An 18,904-nucleotide genomic window follows, 5' to 3' on the forward strand; every position below is an offset into this window, starting at 1 on the left:
ACGTGAGCCAAGTGTCTGAATAAGTTATGAACCTGCACGTTTATGGGAGGGGAAGAATCAAGCTAACCAGACAAGGAAGATAGCTTTTGCATGACTAGGAAAAGCAGGGAGGAGCACTCAAGGCCCTTGGGACAGAAGTGCCAAAGTGCCCCCCACGTGTGGGAAAGCGGCGTTTCCCAGATGGGCCGGAGTAGGGGGCGGTGTTGGGGAGAGGCGACGGGAGGAAGGCCGGTGGAGGCCGGACTGTGGGGTGCTCTGAGGTTACCACGAGGAGTGTGGATTTCGTCCTGTGGGCCAGAGGGGGAGGAGGGCACCAGTGGCTTGGCTGCAGGGACGTGCCTGGGACGAGGTGTGTGTAAGGGGCTCTGGTGTGCAGGAGCGGGGAGGAAGGAGCCAGAAGGGAACCCAAGAACCCGGAGGCTAAGAGGATGAGGGCAGACACACGGGAGACACATGCGAGAGAGGAGGCAAGCTGGGAGGGACCCCGGGGAGGCTGGGGTACGATGCCTAGGCGGGGCGGTGGGGGGGTGCGGGTGGCTGGAGGCAGCAGAGAGTGTGGCTCCACATGGAAGTCGAGGCGTGCAGCTGGTCCTTCAGGACTGATGGGGCTCTGTGCGACTCTCAGTGAAGATATCATGCCACTGGGGACCGAGTGGGCTACCAAGGCTGGAGATCGGGGATATCAGACTTAGCCAACAGACACTCGCTAACCAGTGAATGACTTTTAAATACTTTTGATGGTAAGCATGTCCTGTGCCGCATCTGGGGCAAGAAATCTTTTGTTTTTTTAAAATAGAATTATACCCCAAAACCAAATAAACAAGTCAAAAAATGGGCAGAAGACACGAACAGACACTTCTCCAAAGAAGACATACAAATGACCAACAGACACATGAAAAAATATTCATCATCATTAGCCATCAGGGAGATTCAAATCAAAACCACATTGAGATACCACCTCACACCAGTCAGAATGGCCAAAATTAACAAGGCAGGAAACAAGTGTTGGAGAGGATGCGGAGAAAGGTGAACTCTCTTACGCTGTTGGTGGGAATGCAAGTTGGTGCAGCCACTTTGGAAAACAGTGTGGAGGTTCCTCAAAAAGTTGAAAATAGAGCTTCCCTATGACCCAGCAATCACACTACTGGGTATTTACCCCAAAGGTACAGATGTCGTGAAAAGAAGGGCCATCTGTACTCCAATGTCCATAGCGGCAATGGCCACAATAGCCAAATTGTGGAAAGAACTGAGATGCCCTTCAACAGATGAATGGATAAAGAAGATGTGGTCCATATACACAATGGAATATTACTCAGCCATCAGAAAGGACGAATACCCAACTTTTGTATCAACATGGATAGGACTGGAGGAGATTAGGCCGAGTGAAATAAGTCAAGCAGAGGAAGTCAATTATAGGGTTTCACTTATTTATGGAGCATAAGGAATAGCATGGAGGACATTAGGAGAAGGAAGGGAAAAATGGAGGGGGAGAAATCAGAGGGGGAAATGAGCCATGAGAGACTGTGGACTCTGGAAATCAAACTGAAGGTTTCAGAGGGGAGGGGGCTGGGGGGGCTGGGTGAGCCCGGTGATGGGTACTAAGGAGGACACGGACTGCATGGAGCACTGGGTGTTATACGCAAACAACGAATCATGGAACACGACATCAAAAACTAATGATGTACTGTATGGTGACTAACGTAACATAATAAAAAGATAGAATTACATCTCAGATATGGCACGGGACATACTCATAATAAAACATGGACATTCATTTATCTGACTGTTGGACTGGGTGTCCTCTATCTGCTCTGGTGACTCTACCTGAGAGGTGCCAAGACAGAGGGCTCCATGCCCCCGACCCACCTACCTCCTGCCTGCCGGCTCAGAGCATGGCCTGTGCCCCCGGACATGGAGTTGTGATTACTAAACCTGCGATGTTGCAGGCGAACTGGGGGGGCCGGGTCACCCTAGGCTGAGCAGATGTCGCCTAAACTGTATTTGGGAATCTTCTGACCTTCAGCCATCTCCCGGGGTGGGGGGCAGGGGGCCCTCGGTTGCGGCCGGATGCACTGGGGGCCTCAGTGGGCCAGGGGTGCCCACCCCAGCCAACCGTCTCAGCAGCCCCCCCTCTGCACCACGCTGTCTGTTGCTTTGGCTGTGCCGAAGATTCTCAACCCTTACTAGAATTTTCCTTTGCTATGCATTTGGTTTTTTTTGGATTTTTTGTTTGCTTTTCTTGAACATTTGCTGCTGATTTGGTCCCGTTTTAAAATTCGGTCTGGTCGAGCTGTGGTCCCGTCTTCATCTCCGTGGGCCCCTTTTCCTGTCGCTGCCCTTCCTTCCTCTCCGCTCTGTGGAGTCCGCCCGCCACGGCCAGCTTATCAGCCAACATGCCAAGGGCCTGGACTTTGTCCCCACGGCTCCTGACGAGGACTCCCCGTGCCCTTCCTCTGCCCCTCTGCCGAGCCCAGGGGTGGTAAAATGCACCCGAGGAAAGCAGCAAGCTGGGCTTTAAATTTAGAAACTTCCTCCGTTTGCACCAACTCCACTGGCACAGCGCGAGCTCTCTTCTCGCTCCGAGTTGCTCTCTGCTCACAGGAACCATGGGCTTGAACAATCTCTTGAATGGTTTTGTCCAATTTGAAAAAGCTTGGATTCCATTTTCTTCTTGTCAGCTATTGTATCATTGACCAGGTGTTATACATTTTTTCCATTTCTGCTCAGGTCCGTGAGTCTTGCGTGTGTGTTTACTTTATTTTTTTTATTTTAAGATTTTCTTTGTCTGAGAGAGACACAGCGAGAGAGGGAACACAAGCAGAGGGAGTGGGAGAGGGAGAAGCAGGCTTCCCACTGAGCAGGGAGCGGGGTGTGGGACTCGATCCCACGACCCCGGGATCATGACCTGAACTGAAGGCAGACGCTAACAACAGAGCCACCCTGGTGCCCCATGTGTGTGTGTTTTAAAACAGCTTATTTTCAATGTGATAAGGGTATCTAAATACCTAGCTTTCACTCATTCAGCTAAAAGATACGGCCACAAAAAGAGAAAGGGAAAGTGATGCTGTGAATATCGTTCATCACAGACACACACACACACACACACACACACACACACACACACAGTTTATTTAAAACACATCCAAGCCCTGTTTTTTGGGCCGGCTATTCTAGACCTGTCAACAGATGGATGCACCTTTGTGTCACAGACATCAACCTCAGAGTTTGATGAAATAGAACTGTTAGAGCAGAAGCCGGGTGGACACAGGGTCCCAGACATGGGGCGGTTCAGTCTAGAATGGCAGCTCCCAATCGGACTCAAAGCCCAGAGGACACACGGTGAGCACGAATGGGGGTGGGTGACCCAGAAGAGCAACTGGTGAGTCACAGTCAGGTAGCATTTGCTCCGAGTCTTGGGTACAACTTCTGGCTGCGTGTGGGCAGCCAGGAAGACCCAGAGACCTGTGGGCAAATCCTTCCCGAGTCCCAGCGGAGGAGCCTGAAGACAGCCAGATCCTTTGCCCAGTACGAAACGGCAGACACCATGTCTAGAAGCATCCAAGGCTTTTAGGACAGATATAACGTGGACAGGGACTGCACCACACCAAACTCTTCCTCACCAACAACCAGGTTTCAACTGAGCGACCCTCAGTCTTCACTTGCAACATGTAATTAGTACGACATCCCAAGTGTGTCAGTGTCCCCAAACCATCAGGCAGCCTTCACTAGCTCTGGAGCCGTGCACGCATGGCATCGCTGCTATTGATGGCAGCGGACTCGTGGCGAGCGAAGCGGATGTCTGGACCGGGAGTGGTGAGTTCATTCATCAGACTGAATGCCAGAGAGCAAAGCCTTTGTTTAACTTTTTATTCATCATGGCACAAGATAGAACTTTACGAAACACCACGGAAAATGTCACTGCTGACATGAAAACTAAGAGTAGCATGTTTCATAAAAAATTCTTTTTCTATAAGACACATTCCCTTACGAAGTGAAAAAAAAAAAAACTCATAAAATACTGAAGCGAATCGCCACCTGCTGGTCAAAAGTGGTTTTGCGGTTGTAACACTTGAAACTACTGAAGTACGGTAGGAGTATTTACGATACACACAAAATTACCGAAGAAAACATGTCCTCAGCCTTTGGCACGATGTCACTACAAAGCTGAGGATTTTGTCCAAACACGACTCACTTTACAACGCTTTGGGTATAATTGGGTTAATACTGATTAGGGGGCAAAAGGAAAAACTTTGTCCTGTGATTTGAATACTCTGTTTGGGTGTTTAAACGCTTTATAGTTGGATTCCAGTTTGTACTTTTGAAAAATACATAAAAAGTATACATTATAAATATATATTATATAGGGTCTATATAAAATTGAATTTGATCTGAAATGGGAAGGACAACTTCTTAGTTATTCTGTCTTTGTTAGGCACGGCCTTTCTCTTGTTTGAGTAACTGAATCATTTCTAAACAGATTCTAAAAATATATTCCATAATGTATCAAATTTAATATCTTCCTTAAAACACATTCAGTACGAAAAAGCATTCAGTGACTACGTTTTCTTTTGTATCTCACTACTATATAAAAATATGGCTTGGCATAATCTGTTTTGTTAGTGTTTCTCCTCGGTGTTGAAGGAAGGGCTGTCCCCAGCTAAAAAGCTATGGCAAAAGCACAGAAACCTGCTTGTGCATATTCTAGAACATTCTATAGAATCTCCTTACTCAGTATAAGTGAAGTGATTTTTTAAAATTGTTCTGTTTCTGTGACTATAACATATATGATTATCATACATAATCTGTTACAGAATATACAACAGTTAAAACTAAGTTACATAAATACAATTAAGCTATACCAAAGCAAGGGATTTTATCTTCTACAAAGCCAATGGGAGTAGTTTTTAGGTTGGGTATCACCATCTATTTTTGTTTTCCTTTTCTCCTAAGGCTGGCTATGCAACAGAAGTTTATTATAAATGACAAGGGTACTAGTGCTCTATACCTTTAAGTGAACCGGGTTTCTCTTGTGTTATTTTTTTTTAAGTGTTAAAGAAGAAAAATCAGTCCGCGTCCAACCGTCCAACACCAACTTTTCCCTGCGGAGTGAAAGGAGGCTGTTTGGGCCATGGGGGCGTGAGCTTGGGCGGGCTCACACGAGCGTCTCCGGGAGGGCGTCGGGGTTGTCGGGTGATAAGAGCTCCCAGATCTGCCACCGCTCCCTCTGCCACTCGAGCCACGTGGCATCCCCCAAAGTCTCACTGTTCCGATCACTGGCGGAGGTGGAGTAGGCGCTGCTCAGTGTTTGCTCAGCGGCCTGCTGCTCTCCCTCTCGCTCTCGCTCGGTTGTTTGGCCTCCCTCTTCCAAAGCTGTTCTGGAACCTTCTTCTGGCCTCTGAGGCCTCCACAGCAGCGGCTCTGCTGGCTGGTGGGATGACGCCCCAGCTTGCTTCCCTGGACCAGGGTAAGGAGGAGGAGGCCTCTTGTCATGCTTCTCACTCTCCCGAGTTCTCTGGTGCAAAGGCTTGGCTCGCCTGCCCTGCCGCCAGGCCACATCGAGCTCGCTCTCCGCGAGGTCTTCGGCGCTGTTCAGAGTCAAATACTGCTCTGACTTCGCTGTGGTCTGCTCAGACCTTCTGCCGCCGCCCTGGATGTGGGGCGTGCTGCAGACACGGGACACGGGAGGGCAGGCCCTGCACTCCACGATGGTGGCCGTGGTCTGAGTCCTCCGAATGACCTGTGGGCCACTTTCCAGTTCTGTGGGGCTCCCCTGCCACCGGGGCCAATTCGGGGACAGGTTCCCTTGTGAAAGGGAGCAGGGCCCCGGTCGTAGGGAGCTGCTTTCAAAAATGTCTCCATAGGAACCTGGAAGCCGGAGAGAAGGGCAAGAAATGCAATTAGTTTGTAGAATCCCTGTTGGGATGTGTCCTGCTACTTTCCTTCCCACGGCCGACTTCAAAAATCGCGGAAGCACAGGCCACTCCTGCTACTGGCTAAAGTAAGACGCGTCCTGGGAAAGGAAGTAAGTGACACTTTGGTTATTGGCACAATTCAGGGATCAGCTCCAGCTGCAGATGTCACACGAGATCCCACGGTCCTTGTCACTGATTTGTTTCGGGAAAGGCCCCTTCCACAGGGCTTCTGAACCTGGAAGGGAAAGCAAGTGTTCTCTTCTCGTTCGGTGAGAGTCGCAGTCCTGAGGAGAAACCAAGGACGATGCTCTGATGTTCCCACCGTGTTAGTAAAACGTGCTGGAATGAATGACCTGAAGCTAAATGCCCCATCTCGGGCCAGAAGGTAACGAAGACAGCAGCTGCTGTGTGGACGTCATGACCACCACTGTGGGCAAGACCGGCCTCGTCCTCTCGCTTACTCAAAAGCAGGCAGGGAAAGAAAGATCATTTTGGGCAGGAGGCATGAGCATTTGCACAGGGACCGATCAGAGTTGAAATAGCAGAGGGAAATGGAGCGGAACATCTTGGAAGTGTTTCTCCTTGGGGGAAAAGGCAGTAAATCACTTCATAGGGTACAACGCAATGTGGTTAGATAATGGATCGGTACTAAACTCAGCTGGCTTAGAGGCCACTAGATTAAAGAGGCACCGAGCTTTAAAAATGGAATATGGGAGGAGGCGCCTGGGTGGCTCAGTCAGTTAAGCTGCTGACCCCTGATTTCGGCTTGGGTCATGATCCCAGGGCTGTGAGATAGAGCCCGGCATCAGGTTCTGAGCTCGGCCTGGAGTCCGCTTGGGATTCTCTCTCTCTCCCTCTCTCCCCTCTGCCCCTCCCCCTGCTTGATCTCTCTGCCCACCCCAAATATAAATAAACAAAATCTTTTAAAAAATAAAAATTAAAAATTAAAAAATACAAAACACCAGCTTGGGGAGGTTCAGCTGATTAAGAGAAAAACTGGAAAATAATGGCGAGAAGGAAATGCAAATGAAAATGATAAATACAATTTTGTTCTTTTTAAATAAGATTTTATTTATTTATTTGAGAGAGAGAGAGCATGAACAGGGGGAGGGGCAGAGGGAGAGAGAGAAGCAGGATCCCTGATAAGCAGGGAGAGCCCGATGCAGGACTCGTTCCCAGGACCCTGGGACCATGACCTGAGCCGAAGGCAGATGCTTAACCAACTGAGCCACCCAGGCGCCCCCAGTCTGGTTTTCAAATTGGCAAAAATGCAAACCCAGTGATGTACAACACTGACAGGACTGCTTGGAAAGCTGCGTAATTTCCACTGTCCTATTCTGGATGTATAACTTGCTTTCCAAAATTTTGTGAATCTATTAATCACTGAAAATACAAAACAAAAAGTACATGAAAGAGGTTCCTGACAGCATAACTTACTACAACAATGACCAAAAAAAAAAATGGGTTGTAAAATATGACTATGTCCTCTGGAATACTATGTGGCCCTTAACAATAAAAATGACAAGTAAGCAGGAAATGGAAGTTAAACAGATAATATCAAGTTGCATGGACAGAATGATGGTAGCTGTGTTTAAAAACTCTTGCAAAGGAAGTAAAATGAAATATAGTGAAAGACTGATGTATTTTGGCGGAAAGGCTAAGTACAGCTTGATCTGTCTTCCCCCCTATTTTCAGCATTTTCCAAATAATGCTTGACAAGTATGTAATACGAGAGTAAGGCAAAAATCAAAGAAAATTAATTTTAAAAGTAAATGCAATAAACGGTCTTTAAAAGATAATATGTCACCTGTCATTCCTGGGTCTTTGGAACCACTTTTTAATGTTGAATGCCAAGTTCCCCAGATATTGAAAGGCTCCTTTGACATATCTAGGAGAAAGTGTATAGAGAAAGGCACGTCACTCACAATGAAAAGTGAAGGGAAAAAACCAAGAAACAAATATTCTGGTAACATAGCACCACATTCAAGGCTGTGGTGGATACAAGACAGAAGATGCTTGCCCTTCGGGGGCTTCGCCCATTTGCGATTTACAGAAAGGTTCTCTCTATGATGGTTGTGGTACCCAGAATCAGGCCCCCCAAAGATGTGTGCGCCACAATCCTTGGAACCTGTAAAGGTGTTATATACCAAAGGGACTTTACAGATGTGATGGAATGATGGGTCTTGAGCTGAGAAGATGATCCTGGCTTATCTGGGTGGGTCCGAGGCAATGACAAGGGTCCTTACAAGGGGGAGGCAGAAGAGAAGATGGTGCAGTGCTGGCTTTAATGGCGGAGGAAGCGCCAAGAGCCAAAGAACACAGGCGGCCTCTAGAAGCTGAAAAAGGCAAGGAAAGAGATTGGTTCTTAGAGTGTCCTCAAGGAACGCAGCCCTGTGGGGCCATTTTGGATTCCTGAGGTCCTGAACTGTAAGATAATAAATGCGTGCATTGTTTCTATCTTTTTTTTAGAATTTTAGTTATTTATTTCAGAGAAAGAGGGAGAGTGTGTGAGAGCCTGGGATGTGATTGTAAGTATTTCTCCAAGCAAACGTCTGCCAGGCTCTCCTTGAATTCCCAGGCCATGGCCTGAGTCTGCTTTAGAGGTGAGGCCGGCAGCAGAAGGAACTGGCTAAGAACAGCCCGCGCGTACGGGGAGGGACTATTGAGCGCTTCCTACATGCCACGGTCTGTGTTGAGGACTTTACATGGATTAGCTGGTTAAACTCTATGAATTAATACGGCCGTGTTTCCTAGTTCTCATGCGAGGAAGAACAGGGACTCCAAAGCACTCAGCCTTTCACACGAGATCCTGCAGATCCAAAGTACCAAGATGGTTACTGAATCCAGATCGAGGGCTCTTACCCCCATAGGGTTCTAACATGATTGCTTGCTTGCTTTCTTTCTTTCTTTTTTTAAAGATTTTATTTGTTTGACAGAGAGAGAGTGAACGAGCACGAGAGAGCACAAGCAGGGGGAGCGGCAGGCAGAGGGAGAAGCAGGCTCCCCGCTGAGCAGGGAACCCAAAGTAGGGCTCCATCCCAGGACCCCGGGATCATGACCTGAGCTAAAGGCAGATGCTTAATGACTGAGCCACCCGGGCGCCCCTAACGCGACTTGTTTCTTTTTGCTTTGTTTTGTTTTTTAAGATTTTATTTATTTATTAGAGAGCGAGCAAGCCCAAGCAGAGGCCAGGGGAGGAAGAAGGAGGCGAAGAAGCGGGCTCTCCTCTCAGCGGGGGGCTCACTCGGGGCTCGATCCCAGGACCCGAAGGCAGATGATTAACCGACTGAGCCACCCAGGTGCCGGCGACCTGTTTCAAGTTCCCACAGGGTGCGGTTATTTCCAGGGAGAAAGTTGCAGTTAGGCAGGATTGCTAAGCCCCGCTGCAGTGATATTTGGGGCCAGAACTTTCCCTGTGTGGGGCCGTTCTGTGAGGTAGAATGTTGAGCAGCAGCCCTGGGCTTCACCGTCTACACAGCAGCAGCACCCCGTCCTAGGCTGTGTCAACCCCAAATACCTCCCGACATTGTCAGATGTCTCTGGGGACACAGAATTGAGGATGGCAGTGTTAGAGCTGGCTGAGACGAATGCACAGAAAGCATGGACACGCGCTTTAGTCCACCTGCTAATCGGAGCGAATGTGTATCTTAGCCAATGTGCTAAGAAACTATGAAGCAAACACACGGATCCTGGGAAGAAAGAATCAAGCTTTCTTGGTTGTAAGTTGTCTATTCATCTCCCCTTGAATTTGTATTAAGAAACCCGAATATACCATGCCTTTCATGAGAGCAAAAATCTCTTTTTGTCATTGCAGAGAATACCACATATAGAAAATTTGTCACTAATTGTTAAGAGCAAAAATGAGAGCTAGCTCATCTGTATGCATCAGAAAGGGAACAGTTAGAAATCTACAATACACCGATTTAATGGGAATATACAGTGGGCATGAAGAATATTAGCAAAATAGAAAATGTTAATGATACGATTTTAAGTAGAATAAGCTTAATTCAAAAGTAGCTATGCTTTGAAAACAAATATATCAAATTAGAGGTGCATTTGGACAAGGATTAGAAAAAATGAAGTTTCACATTTTAAAAACAAATTTTATGCTTGAAGGGGACATGGGTTACTGTTTTCATTACAATTTTTAAAAATTATTTTTGACATGACTATTTGTAAAATAAAAATAAATGTGCTAGGATTTAAACCAACAACAACAACAAAAAAAACCCTCAAAAAACCAAAAAAACAAACCCAACCCATCAAAAACCAGAGCCCTTTCAGGGGGTCTCTTTGGATTAAGTGATACGTGTAGGATAAGAGAGCAAGAATTTTTGTCTTCCACTTATTTCTCAGACTGCCCTGCTGAGTACTGGCACTGAGGAATTATTCTGTGGAGGAAAAGAACAGAGCCACACATTTGGTAGTCAAAGAAATTCGGGAAAAACTGCAAACCACACTGTCCCTTCCATTGTGCGAATTAATGGTGCCCGTTAGCACTTTACAGGGTTTGAGAAATTGTACGATAGAGAAACTATTAGCTTGGTTAGCCCAGCATTCCCCAAATGTATTTGACCACGGAACCCTTACTCTGCTAGAAAAAAAAAAAAAAGAAAAAAAAAAAAAAGAAAGATAGATAGAAAGAAAGAAAGAAAAAGAAAGAGATGAAGAGGAGGTCCGAGAGCCCTTCCCATGCCCCTGTAATGAGAGTCACTGATCTGGCCAGCGCCAGCCAGGTGCCAGTTACCTTTGCCAAGCCTTGGTCCAGGAGAACTCTCCCTTGATTTCGACGATGGCAAGTGGCTCACCAGCACATACTGCTCCGGCCCTTTGTAAAGCTTCTCCGAGCCCCCCGGGGCCGCATCCTCTTGCATAGCCAGCAAGGAGCGTGCAGACAGCACTGGGGAGTTGTTGTCATAAGGGGAGAGGTCTCCGCTGGAGGCCTTGTTGGAGTCGGTGGACGAGTGCCTTCCTCCCACAGAAAAGGAAACTTCCGATCGTAACATGTCAGGGCTTCTGGTGTAAGGAGAAAATGGCAAGTGTGTGAGCGTGTTAACACTCAGCGACCAGACGCCAACAATATGATCGTCACACAAATGACAGGCGGAGAACGCATGGGCACAGGGGCCAAAACAAAAGACCTTGGGAGCAAGGTTCCAAGACTTGTACAGCAAGAATGTGAAAGCGTTTCCACGACACGGCCGGCAGAGGGCAGTGACACCCCACCGTCGGCAGGGGAACGGGGCGGGGTGCGGGATGATGGGACAGACATGGATCCCTGTGTTCACTGTGCAGCGCTGACATGCCTGCTGCGTTACTCCCACTGCCATTGGGAAATGAGAGTCTGATGCTCCTTATCTGTTAAGGAAGGCGAAACTGGCAGAGAACTCTCTTACGTTCCTCCATATCCTGAATTTAAAAATAATTCGAATAAAACTATGATTGAAACTGTACAAGAAGTTCATGATGGCTTTATAGATAATGTCTCCTCCCCCGCCCAAATACTTCATGGGCGTGAATCCATCTTTCCTGTGATGACGATGGTGATGGCGGTGCTGATGCTTCTGGGGGGAGTAACAGTTTCACGTACAGGCCAACGACATAAATATATGACCATCACCAGAGTTCACTGTATTTTAATACTCCTGAAATGATTCTACCAGGCTCTAGTGCTTTCCTAAACTGATATAAAACAGGCTAAGTAGCATGTCCATGATGTTTTCTACGTGGATGGGCTGTCACACCAACAGAAACAACAGTGAGAATGCGAGAGGAACAGGAAAATGAGAACATCAGGAGTGTTGAAGTCTTACCTGGGAACATCTGTATTTTCTACCTTCCTCAAAACAAGTGGCCCTGACATCTTAAAGGGAAATGATCACAGAATGATTAAAAGTTCCAGAACCCCCTTCCATCTCTCCCTGCCAACCCTGCTTCACTCCTCTTTACTAGTCCTTGCTTTCTTCTGGTTTAATTCCTCAAAACAAATCCTCTGGGATCTTAAAGGTAAACACATGCCTGAGTAATCTTTTCCTAACGAGCTGGCTGTGTGCACGCAGCCCGGACGATGGAGGACCTGCACTCACAGGGGACCTAGCTTCCTCTCGGGTTTCCAGCGGGGGTTGGTGTCCAGGAGAAAAGCATTTCAGCATCTGTGACATGCCTCGCCTGTCACTGACGCAGCCAGGGCCCGAGCACTTTTTGCTGAGGCAATTTCTTACCCACATGGAATAAATAAGTCCTTCCCCTGCCTCCTCTTTAAACTGGTGACAGACACTCTTCTGGGAAAGAGCCAGAGAACCACCATGAAGATGTTTTTCCAGAAACTAGTTAGGCCTCCAGTGAATGAAGGAGAACTCAAAAGAACTTACTATTTTCTGCTGGAAGGGGTTGTGTGTGTGTGTGGGGGGCACTACTTAACCTCCACTTCTAATTCAAGGGGCGGGGGTTCCTCCCTAATTCTAGCGGGGGAAACACAGAGCAAAACAAATGGATGCTTGTCTGTCATGAATTTGACTCTGCTTGAGGAAACTTTACTATGAAAATAAGAAAAACTGAATGTGTCGATCAGATTGCTCGGCTTAGAATCAGGGTTCAGACCAGGGCTAGAAATTCTATGACTGGGCCCCTTTCCGTTTGTTCTCCCCGTTTAGTTGACGGGTTTTCCCCAATCCTTAATGAAAATGTCTTCTGTCTACTCGGCGAGAGTAAGTCAGGGTACTCTATCAGTACCAGCGGGGCCAGAAAGCCTTCCTTCACGGGAGGTTTCAAAGAGAGCCAAGTCAGTTCATTAGCCAACAGAGAATACCCATCAGGGCTACGAAGGCTTTCCTGGTCCCTCCCACTGGGAGGAAAAATGTCAGAAAGGTGAGATTTTCACTCACGGAGACCCCAATTATTCTGTGTCATGTCTCGTTCATCTGTCTTAAAAAACAGAGAATATAGTCAGCAAAATGTGACAAGTTGCAGATTCTGCTAGTAGTGACGTGCATAAAGAAAGGTCCCCTAACTGTTTCAAGTCTCAGTACCAGGAACATCTATCTGGGCTCCTGCCGAGCGAGTAGGTGGCGCCCCCTCACCCCCAGGGAAGCGTGTGTGACGTCATCAGCCACGCACGTCTCTCGGCAAAGGCTGCGAAGGGCTCCCAGGCGCCGGGCTCCGCTCGGGGGTCGGGACACAGGAAGCCTGTGGGCGCCGCGGGGCGCCCCCGCCCCAACCTCATCTTCCCTTATCGCTCGCTCTGCCCCTTTCCTTTCCCTCGGCTCTCAGACGATTCACTACGACATTGTTCCACGCACGTACTTCGGCAAGCTGCTTCCACAAACTCTTTGTGGACTGGTGTACAGACAAGGAAATCGCACGCACATGAATTATTGCGGGTACCGAAAAGGCTTCATGAGAACATTGAATGTGCTTAACCCAAACACAGTAAAACAAAGAACAATCACAGCGGTAACAAAAATACTCGAAGCTGCCACACCAGTTCCCTTCCACGCTCATGCCTGTGACTGGCTCTGGTGGGGGGAGGCGGGAGAGGACGAGGTGGAAGGCTGGGGGCCCTTTCCTCTGCTCCTTGGGGATCACCACCTGCGAACTTGCTGGAAAAGCCAATTCTCTAGCTCTATTCAGGGCCTGCTGAAGGGACTGGCTGTAACAGCTGGGACCCCCGGGGGAACTATTAAGAATTTCAAGGTGGTGACCACAGATCATCAAGCCAAATGCGGGCTTCTGGTCCATGGGGGTCCCGTGCACCTGCCCGGGTCACAGACTGCGAAGCCGGCTTTGCCTGTTGAAAGGGCATCTGGGTGCCAGCCTGGCAAACTGTGCTTCAGAAACCCCTCCGGGGAAGTGTGCTACGTGGGCAAGTTTGAGAACGTCCATGCGGAACCTGCCTTCCCTCCCTCATCTATAGAGAGGACAGCGGGCTGAGGCTCCACTGAGTCAAATCGGGAAGGAAACCGCAGATAGTGGCCCAAACCTCAGCACCCGCTGACGGTGGGGATGCGGGGGTGTGAAGAAAGGGCGCGTGTGCCCACCCTACAGGCTCCAGTCCGCCGGACCCAGGTCACTGAATGTAGCTTGGTTGTGGGTCCGAACGCGTTAAGGCGAGAGGGAGCAGGAGAGGCCAACCTGCCTTTCTCTGCTCTTCTGGTTCATTCTCCGAAGTCAAGCCACCAAAGTGACGACGTCTGGGGCACCAATCAGGGGACAAACCCGAGGACACACCCCCTGCTGGGGGGGCTGGGCTTGCAGCCAGGGACAGGAGCAGAGCGACAGGGGAGAGGGGGTGCCTTCCTCCCCCAGCCGCGTGGCACAGCTCAGTAACAGACGAGGCTATGGTTTGCGAGCACACGGTAAGCGGCTCGTGAAATGCATGGATGTGAGACAGCCCCTTGGCCTGTAAGAAGGGTGAGGGCTGGTGCTGACCCCGACCTCAGGCGGCATGGCCGGCCAACAACACTCCTGGTCCTTGATCACGGTCCAGAGGTGAGCGAAAGACACGAGGCAATCGTGTGTCTTTCTAGCAGCCGGGACTGTAGGGCTTGAGCCACTTCTCAAACTTACGTGAAAAACGGCAGTCTTATTAAATCTCGCTAGGAAAATGCCATGTGTTACACCTTGAGTTAATGACCCTCTTAAATGCTGGAGCTATTTCCTATCTGTCATTCCACTTTCTCAGCCCAGGTCCGTCAGGCTGTGGCCACATTTGGCTAAGAACCCGCATCCCAGAACCGCCTTTCTGCATGGGAGCCTGCCAGTTGGTCAACGAAACCAAACTATTTTATTCACTTCTTGGGACTCTCACTGATAACATAGGCAGTTCCGAGGTTAAAAACAAAATGGGTGGCATTCCATGGCTTTATCATTAAATCTACTAGAAACAAAACCAGAACCACTATTTTGGGTATTGCTGAAAGACGGGACAAGTGGCCACCACTGCCTTCATTCACATTCGCCTCGAGGATGGTTCAACTCTGTGAAGACAATTTTCAGTTCAATGCTGCAAGTCAACGTAATAAAAGATCTGTGTTTCTCTACAGAAAATAGTGATTCACTAGATGAGGAATAGTCTGGAGGCAGGTAATGGACTCTCTATGTCTTGGAATTTAGCCGAGGGAGGTTGGGAATGGTGAGTGGATAGGTAACCAGATGGCAAGGGTTTGCCTCCGTGAATGGGGGGCTTTTCTCCATGAGACCTGAACACCCCAGGACCATCCACACTGGCGTGGCCAATCTCAGCTAACAAAACAAGCATGAGATGGACATGGAGAGCGAATCACTTTCTCACCCTTCGCTGGTCCCTCCAGGTCAGGGGGTTAGGACGCTGCCGGCAGGGTACTGTGGGCAGGCCTGCCCTGCCGCCGGCCGCACAGAACTTGTTCTGCGGATAAATGGAAAACTGGGGTTCAACCACCGGGTGTGTCGGCCCAGCCCCTTGCTGAGCCACCCCAGTGCGGAACATCCTCGGAGACGACCAGCTTGTGTTGGCTTCATCCTTGCCTTTATCGTTCAACTGATAAACCTCTGTCTGTTGGAACGCAAAGCACATGACCGTCTCAGACACGATTCGGTGTACAGGGAATGGAATCCACGGACATGACAGCTCTGGATTTATGGAGGATTTTCACATGAGTCATGCTCGGCTCTGCAAAGCAGCCCTTATGCAGACAAAGGCACCCCCTTCCAAGAAGAAGCTGACGATGGAGCCAAACTCCCCACAGGAGATGAGGTCAGCGCCCTGGACATTAGGACTTACTCATGGCTTTGGTGAAATGTCTCCCCTCCCTTTTAGCGCTTATGAATTCCCTCCTAATAGCCGTGGCCCATGAACGCATTTAGGACAGGGAAGAGAAAACGATGCTGACCTTATTCTCTTTTTGTTCAGTATGCCTGATAAAACATGTTCAAGTTAATATTTTCCAAGTTTATAAAGAAGCTGTGAACCACAAAGACTTTGGAAGAAAGAGATGATGTGATAAATTCACCCTCCATTTTGAATCAGCTTTTCCTAGAAGGCACATTCAAGACTTTTTGGAATTTTTCATTATGGATTCCCTATTCTACATACATTTTTCCTAAAACTGGCTGGAAAAAAAAAAAGGCTTTCTTGAACAGCGTGTGTGTTGGGGGTGGGGGACACAGGTGTTAATGCTTCATTAATTTCCAAGATGTTGGAGCAGAATGACAGTTGAGGCCATAGTTACTGTCAGTCAATGGATTCATGGCTGGCACACTACACTGACGAAGTCTGATTTCTTATCTCTTAAAATTTCCTGAGAACTTTTTGACTTTACAAATCCTAGTGAAAGGAAAATCAAAATTACAATTCATCTTGTAACACTCCATGGTTTTGTGGAAGAAGACATTTTCCATGACAGTCTTTGAAAGGTTAAAATAAATGATCTACAGGACATTTATTGGATAATTTAAATACGGTGCCTTGAAATTATGAGAAAGCCTTACACTCCTCCATCAATGAGAAGGTGGACTTTTTTAATTCACTGGGAGGAGAATCCAGTTCATTAAACAATTACTTTTCAGTTCTGAAATGTTATCCTTCGAGATGGCTATGAGTCTTCTTCCATGGTTTTGATCACCTGGTCGCCAGTTTTGCTATGTAAAAACTTATTATGCAGTAAAAACCGTGTGAAGGCCACAAACAGAATTAAATACAATGAAATTCACAAATGTACACCTATAGGTTTGGTTCATCCGTACTGGCTTTCTCCCCAAGTGCAGTTTAATGTACTTTGATTGTATTTCCAGAATACAGGAAGGATAATGCTCTACCGAGCCTTGTATACCACATGGGTATACTGTATAGGTAGACCTGGCTTTATGTAATTTTTAATGGTTAGGCTTTTCCCCAGAACATTTAAAGCAGTTGAAAACTACTGAAAATCCCTAAGCTGGCACATTGGAACTTATAACAGTTATATTCAGTTTAGATGCTTCCTTCGTGCCCAAACAGAATTGTATCATTTAGTTCAGGTTAACTTAGTTAAGGATTGTTACTTGGTCAGGAGATATTGTCAAACACAGCAGTTCTCTTGGTTGAAAAATAAGATAAGCAAAGCAGTACATTTTCAAAGCATCACTGATGAGTTTGTTTCCGTGGAGGGCAGAGGATACATTTTGCCTTAGGACAGGGGGAGACGTACAGGACGTACAGGAAGGCTCCAGAATGGCTGGGCATCGTACTAGTCTTTTAAATTTTTACAACTATTTTGTTCAGCATAGATTTTTGGTGCTAACTTTGATTTTTAAAAATATGACATGTCGACGTTGTTCATTTTGATCCTTTCCCTCTGGCACCTACATGAGCACCTCACTCTCCTCGACCTACTCCCCGCCCTGCCACAGGGCCTTGCTTCTGTTGCAAATACCCGCGCTCAACATGCCTTGTCCTTTTGGATTTGCCTTGTGCTCTCATCCCCTATCGCCTTCCATCTCTAAATCAAGGGGGGGATCTATTTTGAGTGTGTGTGAAGAAAGGAGCATAGACTCTAATAAATATTCCAGACAAGCAATGAAAAAACTGGAAGTCTTGCATTGTCAGGAATATAAATCTCTTCTAATCTCCCTCTGGTATTGCGTTTTGGTTGAAGCCAAAAATGTCAGTGGACAAACACAAGAAAAAATAACGAATCCTCCTCTCACCGCTGCCCTGATTCTGTTGTCACACAAGAGAAAAAGTCAAACGAAAACAAAACATTAAATTCCCAAATATCACGAATTGTTTGCTCTTTCAAGACAGAAATTATCATAAATATGTTCTTGTTCTTGGTTCTCACCCTTCAGAAAACTCACGTTTCCACTCCCGATTCAGTCTTGTGCTGTTGCCATGTGCGACACAGGAATCAAACACTTTATCTAGGTACGTAAACTGATGGCAAAGAACAGAAGCTTCAGGAAAAAACCAGAAGGGTCGGAGGAGAATCACAAAGAAAACCAACCATGCATCACTGCACTCAGGTAGGCGTTTTAGGAGATGACCTGAACCGCTAACGACGGCCTTTAGCAGACGACTGCTGCTTCCCGCTCAGCGGTTGTCCCGCCAATCCCCATAGTCTTTACTTCTCTTAGCCCTACTCTCCGCCTTGTAGCTGAGTCTTCACTCAAAACTTCAAAACAAGAACTCTGTCCGTGACCACAGTGGCATGGCTTGTCCAGGCCTCTCCGTCACTTCCTGCAGACGCGCGATGGCCTCCCATCCTCCCCAGTTCTCCCTGGCCTTGCACGAGCAGGTCGCCTTCCCACGTCTGTGTCTTTTTGTCCTCACCCTCTCTCTGTTCTAGAATCGATGCCACCCTCCTGCTGCTAGTGGGATCAGGCCTGTACCGGTGGGTTTTGCCTTCAGACACTGCCACAGTTTAAGGTGGACAGGTTCTCTTGTGTCATATTGCCTTCATAGAAAGGTAGAAAGTAGTGACTCCAAAGTCTTTGCTAAGTGGTTGTAAATGAACAAAATGGTGAGGTTCGAAATAACATGATAGTAAGTAAATCATTGACCTCCCTTAAGCAGTTATTAGAGACTGGATACTCTTCTCACAGCAAAAAAAAAACTCTGTAAAGTTGGTGCTGCTTTTTAATCTCTGGTTTGAGGTGAGGGAAAATCTATTTACCCAAGATCACAGCTCAAAAAGCCGTGGAAAATGAATTCTGACACAGGGGATCTGGCTCTGGATCCCAACGCCAGAACCAGTGTGCTCAGCTCTGCAGGGGCGCGCTACTGATGGGCAACTGACGTGCAACTGACATAGCGATGCAGCCCGCAACGTCCGGCAGTTTGTGATTTGTCATCCCTGTCATCGGTCAGGACCAGGGGCCACTGCTTCTCAATACTAGTGCCACCCCGAAGCCTGCCATTTAAGGACTTCTGCCCTCTGTGCTGGCCGACACCTTCATTGTGCCCATGGCCAGCTGACACAGTTATTACTCTGTCTAGGCCCTGCTTCAAGCTTCCCAGACGTCCAGGCCTGTGGACCCCT

At 47.8% G+C, this 18,904-nt stretch overlaps 1 protein-coding gene across 1 annotated transcript in view; it reads right to left on the reverse strand.

Annotated features, from left to right (window-relative positions):
- Window positions 1-3,850: 3,850 nt before the first annotated feature.
- Window positions 3,851-18,904, reverse strand: part of ARHGAP6 (Rho GTPase activating protein 6) — a 249,737-nt gene continuing 234,683 nt past the window's right edge. The window contains 3 exon segments of the mRNA XM_032330164.1: window positions 3,851-5,865; window positions 7,720-7,800; window positions 10,660-10,928. Coding sequence (XP_032186055.1) covers window positions 5,153-5,865; window positions 7,720-7,800; window positions 10,660-10,928 — 1,063 coding nt within the window. The 3' untranslated portion in view covers window positions 3,851-5,152.

The sequence above is a fragment of the Mustela erminea genome, chromosome X (genome assembly GCF_009829155.1).
Source record: "Mustela erminea isolate mMusErm1 chromosome X, mMusErm1.Pri, whole genome shotgun sequence".
In the NCBI taxonomy this organism is placed as follows: Eukaryota; Metazoa; Chordata; class Mammalia; order Carnivora; family Mustelidae; genus Mustela; species Mustela erminea.